We start from the raw sequence: 15,941 nt of genomic DNA, 5'->3' as shown, positions 1-15,941 counted from the left end.
GTGTACTCAGCCCCTCCCTGCAACATAATGCTCACACGCACACAGGTTGAATCATATCCACGCACACTTATAGTTTAGAGAAGTTTCTGATTTATTATTTTCACCTCCAATTCCAAAAACAGTCCATCATTCTTTAATGTATCATCAAATATAAAAGACCTTTGAAAAGATAGGACTGACACTTCAGAGGATATTACTGAGCTATGCCTGTGAGGACACACACACACACAACATCAAACATGCTGTTGAATGTCGTAAAGACGGTTCTTGTGTCAATAATTAGCTTGTACTCTGATCTGAGCTCCTAAACTGAGAAACACTTCACACTGCTGCCAATAAACACACTGATTTTCTGCTCTTAAATAATGTTTTTCTGTGCTCCAACATAACAAGTTTCACTGAGTAAATGGATTTTATTTTTCCAATATGTTCAACACATATTGAGGACGTTTATTGATGAAAAAGCAGGAAGGCAATATAATGCAGTACAGCCTGATGAAAAGATAATAGGCCATTTTCTGTGGTCTTATGCCCAGAAGCTACTAAGCACCTCTGCAGTGTTCTTCCAAAATCTGATAAAACCATACCAGGTGAGAACAGTGACACCAGATCATATGACTTCATTCAATTAAGATCCACTTGATGTGTGACTAACAGTTACTGATCTGAGAAAAAAAAAATAGAACTGCTAGGCTAAAAAACATTGCTGGGAAGTGTGTGTGTGAGAGAGAGAGAGACTGTTTGTCTGTACACATGCTTGTCTGTTTAATAAAGCATCCAAATAATAATAAAACTGGTTCAATGTTTGTTAAAAAGCCCCTTTCTCATTCTCCTTCATTAAGGCAGTGCACAGCTGTCTACAGTAAATGGTCTAGTTTCCCAGGATACACTTTGCTTCAAGGCATTGGTGGTCAATTGGGTTGGGAAATGATCTCCTTACACCCAGATTGACCTTAGTGTGGTCACCATCATGTTTTATATTAGAGAAGAACACACAGAAGGGAAGACTTTCAGTGGATTAGAGACTAACTTGTTTCTACTTCTTCTTCTTGTTTATGTCATGAATACGTTATGTTTCTTTGTGCAGTTGAGATAAACTCTGTTATAGTCAAAGCTTGATCATCTTACTGTATTGAAGCTACAGTACAGCAACTCGTTCAAACTTAATAGAAAAAATAAATCTAAACCAGATTTAAATAACTGTTAATCTTAATTGTAATCTTATGCAATAAGTATTTCATAAGGAAGTCTAACAAATAGCTTCCTGCAGTTAAAAAAATCACTGTACAGATAAATTTGGGGAAGTGAAAAGAGGATGCACATGAGAAGAAAAGCATGACTGGTCTGAGGGGTACTTTCATTACTGAGTCTGTTTCCTCCTTTCCTTACAGTTATTTACTGTAACAACAGGAGAGGAGGTTGCAGAGAAACAAGTGAGAAGGGACTTCCTACAAAACTAAGGTCTTTAGATTAAAACCGTTTTTGTTTGTGCACTTTTGTGCATTATTAGTGACATATTTATCAACTTGTCATTTTTCCTTTTTTGTGCTTGTGTGATTTTATTTTTCACTTTGTGGGATTTTAAACCTCTGAAGCTGAGACATTTTTTATGCACTTTTATGCAAAGACTCAGCCACGACACCTGCTCGTGCTACTTCCTGAGATCATCTACTTGAAAAGCATCAAAATATGACGGGCTGCAATACATCACATCATTAGAAACTCTACAAATCCACAATACAAACAAACAAGGGCTTCTGCAGAAAAAAACACCTGACTACACAACAGGTTAGTGAACACGTCTGTGTCTATATCATGTGTGAATGTTAGTATAAGAATAAAACACAATGGTTTCCACCATGAATTAAAAGATACATTTTGTAAGGTATTCAAGTATTTAAATACTATATAAATCATTGTCTTTATAGGTTAAGGCAAATAAAATGTGAATATTAAAATGCAATCTGCAATCTTGTTTTGACTGATGTATTTTGTTCTTAAACAAGAGACTTCCCTTTTGTAACTAAGCAGAAGACCCCAAAGGTCAAATGAGGGGAAATATACAAATTACATACAAAAGTGTCTCTATGAGGAATCGTTATAACCTAGATGTTTATTTGCTTACTTGTACCCAGACAATGAAGCCCACGACTGCCCTCTGGACAGCAGCCATGTTGGTGGGACTCCAGCTGATCGCTTCGTCCTCTGATAATATTGTAGACCGCTCATCCAGAAATCTCTCCTCTGTGCCAAGAGACCTGCCACAGAAGGTTGAGTTTTTAGACCTTTCATGCAATAACATACAAAGGCTTCACAGCGGAGACTTCAAAAACACCACTCTCCTGAAGTTCCTGAATATTTCATGGAATCAATTAGAGCACATAGATCCAGAAACTTTCCTCGACACACCACAGCTGGAGGATCTGGACCTGTCGCACAACCGGCTGATGATCCTGCTGGGTCAACAGTACCTGCTACATGCAGGCAACCTTAAGATGCTGAATCTGGCCTATAATGAGTTTCTCAACATGACGCTGGGGACTGAGTTCACTTTTCTGGTAAAACTGGAGAGATTAGCTCTTGGAGCAAAAAACGTCAGTATTGGCGATTTCAAGAATATTGCTAAATTGAAACTACGTTCACTGACCCTCTGCCTAGAGGATGGGTTTAGTTATGAAACAGGCAGTCTGCAGGCTCTTCATGCTCAAAAGCTTCAGATAGTAGCCACTAGTAATGAAGCAATAAACTTTAATCTGACTGCTGATGCTCTATTACTCTTTGATGAAGTGGAGCTAATGCATTTGACACATGGCTACAGGCAACTAAGTGACCAGTTGCTCAAAATAAAGATCAACACTTCTCATCTTTATCTGACCAACATAGCAATTGAATGGAAAGACTTAACTCACTATGTAAATACAGTTCTAAGTACATCTATAAGGCATCTGAGTGCTTCTGATGTGGCCATTTACAAACCACCTTATATAGACACACCTGTGACCTCCAAAAGTATAATGAAGTCCTTCTCAGCCAAAAGAGCAGTGGTGATGAGCTTCTTCTTTTCACAGAACGCTGTATACAACTTTTTTATCAACATGCCAGTAGAGAGTTTAGCAATCACGGAGACTTCAATCATACACATGACATGCCCCAAGTCGCAGAGTCCAATCCTCCAGCTGGACTTTTCCTATTGCGCTTTATCTGACACCATCTTCTCCAGAGTGGAAGGTCAAGAAACTATTGAATGTACAAATCTGGGTAACTTGACAAGATTGATTCTGCTGGGCAACAATCTTAAAAGTCTTCAGTTGCTGAGCAAACGCATGCAGTTCATGAAGTCTCTGCAACATCTAGACCTCAGCCTCAACACCCTGGTTTACGATGGTATGGTAGAGTGCGTCTGGCCACCAAACATCACCAATATGATTCTGTCGTCTAACAGTCTGACAGACTCGGCTTTTAAATGTTTGCCAAGAGGAATAAGCACACTGGACCTCCAGAACAACCAGATTTCTGCCGTGCCTTCATCCATCTTGAAACTGGAAAACCTTTCATCTCTGAATCTAAATGCCAACAGGCTGCGAGACCTGCCTGTATGTAATGGTTTCCCCATACTGCAGGAGCTTCTGCTCAAGTCAAATTCCATCCATGCTCCATCTGTGAACCAGTTGACAAGTTGCCCCAAACTGAACACCCTGGATGTCAGTCTTAACCCCTTCACCTGTACCTGTGTTCTGAGGAGTTTCATAAGTCTTGGTGTCAAATCTGAAAAGAAGCACAGTCACACAGGGTTTCAATTGTTGGCATGGCCATTGGACTATTACTGCTCCTACCCAGAGTCTGTCAGAGACACCCTCTTGGAACATATCTCGATCCAAGAGGTGTCGTGTAACGTTGGTATTCTCGCAGCCTCCATCTTGTGCCCAACAGTGGTTGTGATCATCGCTATTGTGACTCTGTGCAATCATTTAGATATTCCCTGGTACATGCGCATGATTTGTCAGTGGACCAGAGCCAAACATCGTGCCAGAACGCGACAACTTCGTCCCGAAGACCTTGTGGGTGTTCAGTTTCATGCCTTTGTGTCTTACAGTCAGCATGATGCAGATTGGGTGCACGATACCCTCCTTCCCAACCTTGAAGGTCCTGCGGGGGGGCTCAGAATCTGCCAACATGAGAAGAACTTTGTGCCAGGAAAAACAATTATTGAGAACATCATCAACTGTGTGGAGAAAAGCCGACGCTCAGTGTTTGTGCTGTCTGCTCACTTTGTCAAGAGTGAATGGTGCCATTACGAGCTGTACTTCGCCAGCCACCAACGCCTTACTCGGGGTTCGGACAGCATTGTGCTTGTGCTGCTTGAGCCTCTGCCTCAATACCTGATCCCATCCAAGTACTACCAGCTCAAGTCCATGATGAAACGACACACCTATTTGGAGTGGCCACAGGACAGAGCCAAGCAGAGGCTCTTCTGGGCTAACCTCAGAGCTGCCCTCCAGGCACACCTCCCAAATGCACCAGTTGTAGAATGAGAGGAGTGACTGCAGACAGGAGAAGTTAAGAGGAAAAAGAAGAGGGAAGAGATTTTCAGAGAGAAACAGTAGCGAAACAAATGTCTTTGGTCTGGAGGCTGGGCATTGAGTGTGTTCATTTTGTTGTATTCTTATTTTAACAGAAAGCTTTTTTAAAAAATTGTACTATACTGATTCAATTTAATCAACTTTATAACAAAAACAATAAACTTTACATTTGATATAAGAAATATCAAAAAAGGACTTGATTCTTTTGCCAGTAATGATATCCATACAATATCACAATATGGTTAAACCACATCCAATGTGGTTGAGTAGTAAAGATGAAACCTACGCACACAAAACTGTATTAACACTGTACTTTATATTCCCCAAAAAAGAATTCTCTCCATCTTATGATAAGAGAGATCCACTTTTTAAGGCAAGACTTATTCATGTTGTTGTTATGAGTTCAATGATGACAAAGACAAGAGAGCTACAAATGATATATCCTGTGTTGAGAGGCAGCATAAAGTCAGTCCAGCTGTATTAACACTGTGCCTGGAATGTCAACTATGAAAGTCTCAGGCCAGGTGTCACGGAAGAGACTGGATGATGATGATTTTCTCATTGATGCAGAAACGGTGAAGAACACTGAGCAGATTTTCTCCGCAACGCGACACCTGTCTCTCCATGGCCAGACGGAAGTCCTCTTTCACTCCTTTAGTGATTCCTCGAGTCACTGTGTGGTGCCTGAAAGAAAAACGAATAAACATAAACAAACACGCACATGGTGAGAAATGTATTATGAGCTGATTTGGCACTAACAGAGAAGCTGACATCTATATGGCTTATTCACAAAAGACAAAGTCATGGAAACAACACATTACATTCTCCTTAAACACATAAACCAGCTATTCAAGATTAGACAACTTAAGTTCCATCACTATAAATCAAAACCACATAAAACATGTCCACAAATGAATGAGATCAAGTGTTATGAAAAGGCAAAAAACTTGACTGTACGAGAAGAACAATATCCTCAAATAAGGACAACAACAGTGATGACCACAGAAAGATGAGCAATGGCTCAAATAAACAAACGCCGACAGGAAATCAAAGAACGACTAACTCTTGATGTAAAATGACAGGCCCAAAGCAAAACTGGGGGAATGACAAGCCTTGAGGTTTAGGAATGAAGGAAAGGTGACTGGTATGGGGGAGGGAATGGGGACTGTAGGAGGACGGGCCTGGGGTACCTGTCCATCGTCTGCACCCCTTGTAGCAGAAGGGTATTTAACTCCACCCCCAGGGCGGGACTAGGGTTCCTGAGGGACAGCAACATTCAACAACTCTCAGTCAGTGAGGGTGCATTCAAGTGTGTTAACTTCTACAGCAATGAATGCAGGGCTTAGATTTTAGCTGTTTAACTGTAAACCCTTTCGTTTTATAATGGCCGCTCCATTGACAGCATTTTCAGTTCAAAGTAAATAGCTCCCCACAGGCCATGTCTACTTAGATCATTAATAACACCAACAGAACGGGAGTGGGTAAAGTCACGATGCCAACTGAAGCATTTCTGAAAGTGAGCCGCTTACTTGATCAGCATTCCCTGATTGGGCAAGAGCTCTAGTTGAATCCTCCCTCCTTCTGGAGTGCGCAGATATGCAAACTCCTCCAGCATGTCAATGTCTGAGAAAAATCATTGAGCTTATGGAAACTAACATCCAACACAAGAGAACACATGGTAACCACAAATTGATTGATAGATATACAGTATTCGGAAATCTACTATTGTCAGGCTCTACTGCAGTTACAACAAAGGATACTGGTGACATAGTTGAAGAAATTCTCATACTGGAAACTGCCTTGCTGACAGATTTTATCCACTGCCTTTAAAAACAGCAGCTCACCCTGCGGCCAGTCATATTGCAAGAGCACCACCACGTGGCCGAGAGACAGGTCATCACGATTGTCTGTGAAGGCACGGAGCTGATTGGCCAAAATGAGAACAAGACAAAGTTGATTTTTATAAGGTTTTATCTACACAGTATCAAAAATGCATCACTCACATTTAGTGCATGTGTTAACACAACATTTTTAAAAGTCATAAAAGTCACCAAGATTACATTTCCACAGGTCTAACTAGTTCAGGTACCTTAAAGCAGGCCAACATCAGCTGGAGACAAAAAGGTAACACAGCTTTGCTGGTGCAGGGAAGCAATCTCAAGTCATTACCTACAGTAGCCACGACAAAACAAGAGGAAGATCATATTATTCTGATTAACTCACTGTTATACATCTCTCTTTGAACTTTTAAAAAGCAGAAAGTTGTTACCTTTCCTTGTTTTGGTCTTGACTCTACTCTGATCCTCTGGGATCTTTGTTGGTTCTTGGTTTGGAGGTACCAGCCCACTGACAACATCGAGCAGCTTCTCACAGGCCATCTAATACAAATATACAGTACATCAGAACATCTATAACACATGTCCACAGAGCAGCGCTATTGCACGAATTTTGTAAAAGGTTTAATTAAAACAAATTCTCTGTAATTTGTACCTTGTGCCATGTTTGACCTGGCATTAACCAGGTGTTGAAATGATCCCTGGTTATATTTGTACAACTGGGATGTTTTATGATGTTTTTTTTGTTTTCTTGTATGTAAAATGTAATAAATAATGTAACATACACGTACAGCTACTATAAAAGTAAATTAAGCAAAGGCAGCAATATATTCTACTAAACATCTGAAATGTAACTCTAAGCTCAACTTTAGCTATTACGGTTCATTAGTTTTATAGTTTCATTGTTGGAACTTGGCCCACAGGTTTTGTGTTGTTGTCACACATGATAAATTTGGAGTCAGAGTAGAATAGTGGCCAAAACTGCAACATGAACATCTCCTATCAGCCTCCCTATAAATAAACAATACAACATACAAACCTAAAAATCAAGGTCGAACAAGTGTTTGTGTGTTTTTACCCTGTACTCTCCCAGAGCATAGTGGCAGGAGGCCTGCTGTATGAGAGCCCTGTGGTGCTCCAGACTGGCCTGAACTGAGGGGCTCTGCTGTCCAGGCTGAGGCTGCTGTACTGCAGCCATCTGGTGCAGGCTGGAGAGGGCCTTACGATATTGTCCCTGCAGATATACACAAATACAAATTAAGATATCAGCACACGAATATCCATTGATTATGATAAATGTGTATTTGTTTTAATTCTACTTGATTTGTTTCAGTTTCACTACATATAGATATATAGATCTATATGTGTGTGTGTGTGTGTGTGTGTGTGTGTGTGTGTGTGTGTGTGTGTGTGTGTGTGTGTGTGTAATATGCACATATAATTCTAACTTCCGCATCCCATTATTTAAAATTTTAACAAAATCATAACCATTTCTTACCTGGTATATGATCATGTCAGTGAGGAATATTCTGAACCACAGCCAGCTGTCTGTCTTCCATGAGGCACAGATCTTCTTGAATTCTGTCAGAATGCAAATTTATAAGATAAGACATTTCTATATAATCTTAAGGTGGTTCCTCGCAGGGTTATTTGCTCAGGAACTTAAGGTGTGAATTTTACATTGCCCTTTTCTAAATTCCCATTTGTACTTTTGCCGTAATGTGAATCAACCAATTGTTTTTCTTTTAGATTCAAACAATTTTTAAAGAGAAATCAAGCATTTAGCCATAAATATGCTGCTTTGTTAGATTCGTAATGTAACACTTTTTGTAAATTGTTGCCATCTTGTGCCATTTTGTGTGTGTCCTGTTGTTAAGTCTTGTGTTCTATAAGAAACAAACTATAACAATATATCACTGTTCAAGTTGTTGTGACCTTATGATATTGTGATAGAGTGACTGAATCACAAACAAACTTTAGAGGTGCTTACCAGTTTCCAGACTGTCGTGGGAATGAAGGAGATCCCAGCTCTCCCTCGCTATGCGAAAACTCTCCAGAGTCTCTGACCAGCTGGGCATCTCAGTCTTGTTTACTAGGATGTGTCGACCACGGCCTTTTCCCAAACCTTCCTCATCATCTGAGCTCTAAAATATTAGAAATCAAAAGCAAATGCAATGAAAACATCCTATACCCATATACTACAACATATTTACTGTAAGAACAAACAGTATGTAACAGTGTGTCAGTCCGTCAACCTTTGTTGGCCGGCTATAAACATCTATGTAACCTTCAATCTGTCCTCACCATAGTCTTGTCTCTTCCATCAGCCAGTTTGCGTTTCTTATGTGAATGTTTCGCAGCTCCTCTCTCCACTTCCACATCATTGTACACTGAGCTCAAATCCTCTACAAGTATCCATGGCCCTGAACTCAACCCATTCACACCTGCCAAAGATGTCACATAATCACTGACGCTTTCCTTAAAAAGGAGATGCATATCTTGAAGAACTTAAGTTAAGTAAATAAACAAACAGAGAACTACATGTGCTTGCAAACATAGAAACTAACCCTGGAACAATGCAGGCTGTACAGCTGAGACATACAGAAAGGCACTGCGGAAGAGCACGAGTGCAGCACAGATGACCACTTGACTGCAGCAACGGGACCTCGTGTCTCCTTCCAGACCAGGCAGGTAGCGGCACAACTCCTTCACTCTCTGAAGCATTTCCATATAACTCCTTGTGCAAATGTACACACAAAAACAGTAAGTCTTAAAAACATTTAGATAACCCTCAGTCAAATGGCAAATGTTGGACATATATTGATGCATGTCACATATACAGAGTATAATCAAATTATACAATTTATTTGTTTATATGTCTTTTACATATGTTTTTGTAACATCAAAAAAAGTTAATTCAACTGTATTTTTATTTATCTTCAGAATTTAGAATTTACAATAATTCGATTTTGAGCATTTTGTTATATTATTCCATAATTATGTATATATTAGCACATTTGCTAGAATTCCTACATTACTATGTATTGATCTGGACTGTATGTAATGCTTTGCATTAATCTGTTTTGATTATTGTGATTTGGCAGACTACCTCTGTCCCTTGTCTCCTTGCCACTCGCAGCGAGCTCCAACCACAGCAAGAATATCTAACAGCCTCTCCCAAGGTTCTGCTACCACTGATGACTTCTCTGACAAGCCATCAATCACATAACGTTGAGAGCCACGGGACACACTGGGAGATTTCAGAGACCCACCATCTTGAGAGGCTGAGATGAAGCAAATGTGGAATACCAAAATGTGGAGGATGCAGTCAAAAAATACAGGAATAGTTAGAATAGAACAGGAAATAATGACATTTAAAGTGATCACACTAGTGACACATTAATAAAGAAAAAAATCAAATACAAAAAATCAATACATTGCAGCCTTACCCTGTATCTGAACATCAGGTGAGGGTCCACGAGTAACATAACCAATGTAAAATTCAGCTGCTTTCAGCATGTACTTCTGCATCAGGCTAGCAGGTAGGCGCATATCCATGTTATTTATCACCAAAGGTAGAACATCACACACTATAATAGTGAAAATTAAAACACAGTAAGAGTCAGTTTGCAAACGGATAAAAATTGAAAGATTTAAGTTTTCTGAAAGCGTTTCACAGACCAAAAAGTTTTCTGAAGCAGTTTACAGGAGTCTCCACATTCTCTGATGCCTCTGCCTCCAACAACGTCTCTCCTAAACTGACCTAAAAATACAGCAGATTGTTACAACTGAGTTTGAATGGTATTTACACAAAGTAAAAATATGTCAATACTGACTTTTCAACACAAGTTATGTTATTATAATGTACCCCGTGTTGGACGACAGACTCTGGAAAGCGCTTCAAGAGAAGCAGCAGCATCTCTGCCTTCTCCAAAGTGTTAAAACACTGCTCTGTGGCTTTCAGCAGCATTTCACACTGCACACGGCCAGGCAGTGTCTCAAAAAGCCCTAGAGAAGACAAACACACACAGAAGATTAGACACTGTCTAAAACAAACACTGTTACTCTCAAGGGCATTCACACTTCATTATCGACTCCTGTCAGAAAGGATGCCTCAAAGCATAATGCTGTATACATGGGCTGTATATAAACAAGGCTATTAAATTTCTCTCACCTCGTAGAAACTGCGCCTGCTTGTCTTGAGAGTCACTGCGCAATGCAGCAGTGATGACGCTGATCTCTCGCCAGACGATGGGCTGATCAGGAAAATTTATAAACCTAAAGAATAGGTAAATAATTGAGAGTGTTAGCTCAGGCTCAGCAGTACTGGATAGATAAGGGCTACAACTATCAGTTATTATAATATCAGTAAAGATGCCAGTTATCATTTTCTGTTACCAACGGATTTGTGTAAAAAAAAATCATTGCAGCAGTAAGAGATTGAGTACATTATAACTTACATGTCATAGAGCAGTCTGCCTGCAGAAGATGTCCTTTCTGCATTGCGTTCAATGATGTACATTTCATACTGTGAAAACACATCAGCCAAAATGTAACAATGGACTCAAAGCATGTTTAGCCAGAGAAATTCATAACAATCCAGTTGTTCTATTATAACGTTAAATTAAGATTTATCGTCACCTGTATGTTGAAGTCTGCGGGGTAAAGGGTCCTGGCAGTTATGAGCCAAGCTTTGGCCGCACAGGGATCATCAGAAACCAGCTCCCGGGCCCGTTTCACCAGAAATTCGCAGTCTTTTTGTGCTGACATTTTAGTTACATTAACCAAGCAAATACTGCCGAAAGCGACACACTCAAAAACACGTAATTTAGGATGTGATTTAATGCATATGGTAACGTTAAAACATATGCAAAAATCTCAGTGGACTGACTTTAAGTTAGATGTACAGCCAACGTTAACGTTAAGCTAAAGAGAGAGGTTCTGTGTAAAATGTAACGACACAGCTAGCAAACAGATACAGTCTATGCTATCAACATATTAAGCTAACTAGTTAGCGCTATGCAACTTTCTTATTACTGACATCTTTGGTTGAATGAACCGTGCTCTATTATTAAATTATATTATATACACATAACAACCAGGCGTATGAAGAGAATGAAAAGCGATTAAGTCGTATTCATTGCAATCAACAAAGCTAAGCCTCTATTTACCGACACATTTAACGTATTGATAAGACGTCACGCCGCAGTCGTAAAATGTCGTTACATCCTGCTTTACGACCCGTTTGAACTGCATGATGGGGTTTTTCACACAACAACACGAAAACGGTGATGTTATGGTTTAGCCATGTTACGCAGCAAATATTGCGCGTAGAGAACGTTATTTAACAAACCAAACTATGCAACGATATAAGCCATACACTGCACTTATTTAAGTCACCTAAGTATATGAAAGAACAACTCAAAAAGACGTTTTTAGCCTTATCCATGCACCCTTAGATCTAGCGTAGTGCGCAGGCGTCAAAGATGCATTGCTGGTGTCACCTGCGGCCACTGTAGACACGACCTACAGTGGTGGTCCTGCAACAATTACACTCTACCTGACTGTGGACAGGACAGCGACAGGTGTGCACGACAGGTAAAGACGAACTTATGACCAAAACTTTATGACGCTCCTTTGTTGAAATTCAGCAGCTGTCAAGAGAGTCTTCAACCCATTAGCAGTTAACGTTATTTAGCGGTTGTCCGTTTTGACTCCAATATGTTAGCTAGCTAGCATGCTAGGAAGACCAGTGTTTTCTTATAGTATGCAGTCATTGTGCCTGACCCTGTGTCGGCCCTTCTTTCGTTTAACTGTTAAAAACACCTAGATATTTAACTTTAACTGGCATTCCAGTTAGTCGAAAAGGCCCATTCACATGCAGTGTTGAGCTAGGTCAGTTGGCTAGCCAGCATAGCATTAGTCAGTGTATTTTGAGTTAAGCATGCTAGCCTGTGGGTGGTTTGTTGATATTAGCCATTTATACACTGACTGACAGAGTTAATACTGGCTTCGCGGCCTTGTTACCAGAGATTAGGGCTTTATGTCTGTATCAATCAACGGACAGACAGCGTTCAATGAAAAACAAGCACAAACACGACGAGCGGGGGAGCTCCAGTGAAACGGTGCGCAAAGGGCGTGTTCGTCAAAGAACCGACGTTAGTTTTAACACGTTTTAATAATATAATGATCTATAAGACGTGTTGTCTTCTGCAAATATCCGCTTAATGATTTCTTGTATGAATATATTAATGTGATCGTTATCCATTTATCATGGTTAGTTCATTTCTACGCCCAGCCTCTATTTACACTCTTTATGCACTTTCATACATACCTGTATGCTACTTCTCTGCACACTGATACTTTCATCATGTTTATATGCACACAAACTACTTTACGATATCTTATATCCCATGTCATTTCTCTTCTACTTTTAGGATCATTTCTTTATAATTCTTAATATTATTTATATTATTACTGATACTGTAACTATTTTTGCTGACTGTTGTTGATGTGTATGCTGTGTTCTCTGTTGAGGCTGGACCAAAATGATTTCCTTGTATGAGTAAATGCAATTCTAATATATAATGAGATATTGACTTAATTCTTGCATTCACACAGTGGTGGAAAAAGTAAAAGTAGCTCTACAACTAATATAATAATAACTATAGTTGTCAGATAAATGTGATAGAATGAAAAGCACAATATTTCCCTATGAAGTGCATTAAAGTTAAAACAATAAAGTAGCATAAAACGTATATACTCAAGTATATGTGCAGTCTCACAGCGTAAAAGTAAAATAACTCTTTAAAAGTGCAGTTCTTGAGCAAATACACATTAAATGTGTTTACACATTGAAAGCCATACAGCAGCCTGCTTTGTCATACTGACATGGAACTATGTAAGGATCTCTGGAGAGATATTTTTGGTCGACGCACTGCAACCTTTAATGAACTCTCAACTTTCACTCCACTATCTTCTTAATGCTCAATATTTAGCAACAAGTGGCTTTATGTGGTAAAATCTGTCATGTAGTAATTTTAGATTATGCTTTCATTTAAACAGATATGTAATAGGTATATTATGTGTACAAAAAACTAGAAATACCAGTTTGTTTCATACTAGTATGAAAGTAACAAAGTAAAAAATGCATTACACACTTTATGTTAACAGACACATGGTGCTTTGGAAATCACATTAAAAGAACAGACCTTCTGCCAACAATATTTGTACTCTCCTCCTCCATGACTAAGCTAACACTTATCAGTTGTCAGATTGTGCAATAACTTTTATCAGCAGCTAACTAGGGCAACCTGGTTGTACAAGTTTATACAAAGTGGGTGAAGTTCAGCACTGTAGTCATTCAGGATTTTCATGCTCATAGACTGCAGTGTCATGTCTATTGGGTATTTACTTTATATTTATTAAATTCAGATTTTATTGGCTGGGTTTCATTTGCAATTTTCCAATAAAGTTAGTCTTAAAAACTGAGCCATTTTATATTTACTGTTTCAGTCCCTGTTTTATATAACTACATATTTCTGTACAGTACTTCATTCAGGCTCTAAATGAATCCTGTTCCTTTTTTTCATTTTTTTTCCATATCTGTATTACCATACAATGAAATTAATCCTGTTTTAAATCTAATGACAATTATCTGAATAATTATTAATACTTGGGTATAGCTAATATTTCTCTCTGTCTCTCACAGGGTACATGTCTATCACAGAAGAATGTGGTGCTGATGTGATGCTGGAGGAACAGGCTGTGGTGCATTGAGCCCCTCATGGCTGTTAGCACCATGGACTCTGAGTCAGCCCGGACACCTCAGCCTCAGGCTGCTCTGACTAAAGGAGGCCACTCCCTGCTGCCTGCTGCAGATCTGAGTGCCTGGCTAAGCCCCCAAGGGAAGCACTATGTCTGTGGCTCCATTGCAGCTTTTACCAATATCGTGGTGACCTTTCCCATCCAGAAGGTGCTTTTCCGGCAGCAGCTGCATGGTGTGTTGGCCGTTGAGGCAGTGCGGCAGCTCCAGAGTGATGGGCTGAGGAATCTTTACCGGGGCCTGTTGCCCCCACTACTCCAGAAGACCACTACAGTGGCCATCATGTTTGGTCTGTATGAGGACTTCTCTAGAGTCTTACTAGACCACGCTGATAACACCGGTGTTCCAGAGCTGGTCACACGCAGTTTTGCTGCAGCAATGGCAGGAACTGCAGAGGCAGTCCTGACACCATTTGAGCGTGTACAAACTCTACTACAAGACCATAGGCACCATGGTCGCTTCAACAATACAGCCCACACCTTCCGGACACTTGTGACTGAATATGGTGTCAGAGAGTGCTACCGTGGACTTGTGCCCATACTGCTCCGCAATGGCCCAAGCAACGTGCTCTTCTTTGGGCTCCGTGGGCCCATTAAGGAGAAGCTCCCAGAAGCCAAAAGCCGGGCAGGTCACTTGGTTAATGATTTTGTGTGTGGAGGGTTGTTGGGGGCAGGCCTTGGCATTATGTTCTATCCTTTAAATGTGGTAAAATCCCGGGCTCAGTCTCAGGTAGGCGGAGCTTTCCGGCCTTGCACAGAGGTGCTGTTAACAGTGTGGAGAGAGAGGGGTGGCAGCTTGGCCAAGCTCTTCAGAGGGGCCCATCTGAACTACCACCGTTCACTTCTTTCCTGGGGGATCATTAATGCCACATATGAGCTACTGCTGAAGGTTATATAAAAGAATGGAGGGAAATAGAGAAAGAAAGAAAAAAGTATTTAAAGGTACATACTTGTATGGAGTCATAGTCAGTTTGTTTAGATGAGAGGAAAGGTTTTTTCCAATAAGAGTTTCCATGACTGATCCACAGCAATGAAGTTGCACTTTTTACAGGGGCCAACAGTCAGCATGAGATAACCACCTGCCATTGTGATTATTTACTGTTATCAAAATATTAAAAACAGTACACATGCTTTAGCCTATTAAACACTTGGGGCAGGGTCTACTGTAACTGCCCTTATTTGCTTTGAATACAAAGTTTTGTGGAGCAAACTGAACTTCAGTACTTTTCTCAACAGTTTCACACAAAAGTTACTTGACTCAATAAACTGTCATGTAAGAGAACTGTTTCTTTGTATGTACTGTGTGCTGTGGTGTTTTGTATACGTTTGACCAAGACTTTGTACATTAAGAACAATTCTGCCACTTAATTCAAACAATGTGACCATTGAAATGAAACTGTGGAGTGGCCATTTTATTTTTCTTTATGTGCACTGATCTCAAATTTTGTGTACAAAAGGCTAAGAAATGGAAAATTAACTTTTAATTTGTGATTACACTATAACAGGGTGTATGTTGTCTGAGTTTTGACAAGTGCGCAATGATACCCATCTTGTCTGTTTTTATTGTGAGCGCCAAAACCTCTATTGCAACAAATAATCCTACAGAAAGTACATGCACTATATATTATTTTTTATTTTTTCAGCTTCAAAAGCATCCTGTGATATTTAGAGCAATGAAAATATAAATTTGACTGTGTTTTTG

At 39.9% G+C, this 15,941-nt stretch overlaps 3 protein-coding genes across 3 annotated transcripts; 2 read left to right on the top strand and 1 right to left on the bottom strand.

The window, feature by feature from the left end:
• Positions 1-186: 186 nt before the first annotated feature.
• tlr1 (toll-like receptor 1) lies at positions 187-4,692 on the top strand. Its single transcript, XM_026357347.1, has 2 exons — positions 187-1,788; positions 2,136-4,692. The coding sequence occupies exon 2, from the start codon at positions 2,139-2,141 to the stop codon at positions 4,530-4,532; it is 2,394 nt and encodes a 797-aa protein (XP_026213132.1). The 5' UTR covers positions 187-1,788; positions 2,136-2,138; the 3' UTR covers positions 4,533-4,692.
• On the bottom strand, positions 4,688-11,592 carry ints10 (integrator complex subunit 10). The gene is made up of 17 exons (XM_026357349.1): positions 11,057-11,592; positions 10,876-10,943; positions 10,590-10,693; positions 10,284-10,423; positions 10,097-10,178; positions 9,865-10,005; positions 9,525-9,699; positions 8,983-9,152; positions 8,720-8,859; positions 8,406-8,559; positions 7,914-7,996; positions 7,494-7,649; positions 6,850-6,958; positions 6,670-6,749; positions 6,341-6,503; positions 6,110-6,203; positions 4,688-5,264 (listed from the first exon to the last, which is right to left on the bottom strand). The coding sequence occupies exons 1-17, from the start codon at positions 11,183-11,185 to the stop codon at positions 5,108-5,110; spliced, it is 2,145 nt and encodes a 714-aa protein (XP_026213134.1). The 5' UTR covers positions 11,186-11,592; the 3' UTR covers positions 4,688-5,107.
• A 124-nt stretch (positions 11,593-11,716) lies between these two features.
• slc25a51b (solute carrier family 25 member 51b) lies at positions 11,717-15,930 on the top strand. Its single transcript, XM_026357350.1, has 2 exons — positions 11,717-12,013; positions 14,127-15,930. Exon 2 carries the CDS (start codon positions 14,202-14,204, stop codon positions 15,135-15,137), a length of 936 nt encoding a protein of 311 aa, XP_026213135.1. The 5' UTR covers positions 11,717-12,013; positions 14,127-14,201; the 3' UTR covers positions 15,138-15,930.
• The last annotated feature ends 11 nt before the right edge of the window (positions 15,931-15,941 follow it).

Source organism: Anabas testudineus, chromosome 10 (genome assembly GCF_900324465.2).
Source record: "Anabas testudineus chromosome 10, fAnaTes1.2, whole genome shotgun sequence".
Lineage (NCBI taxonomy): Eukaryota > Metazoa > Chordata > Actinopteri > Anabantiformes > Anabantidae > Anabas > Anabas testudineus.
This window is presented reverse-complemented; position numbering and strand designations above follow the sequence as displayed.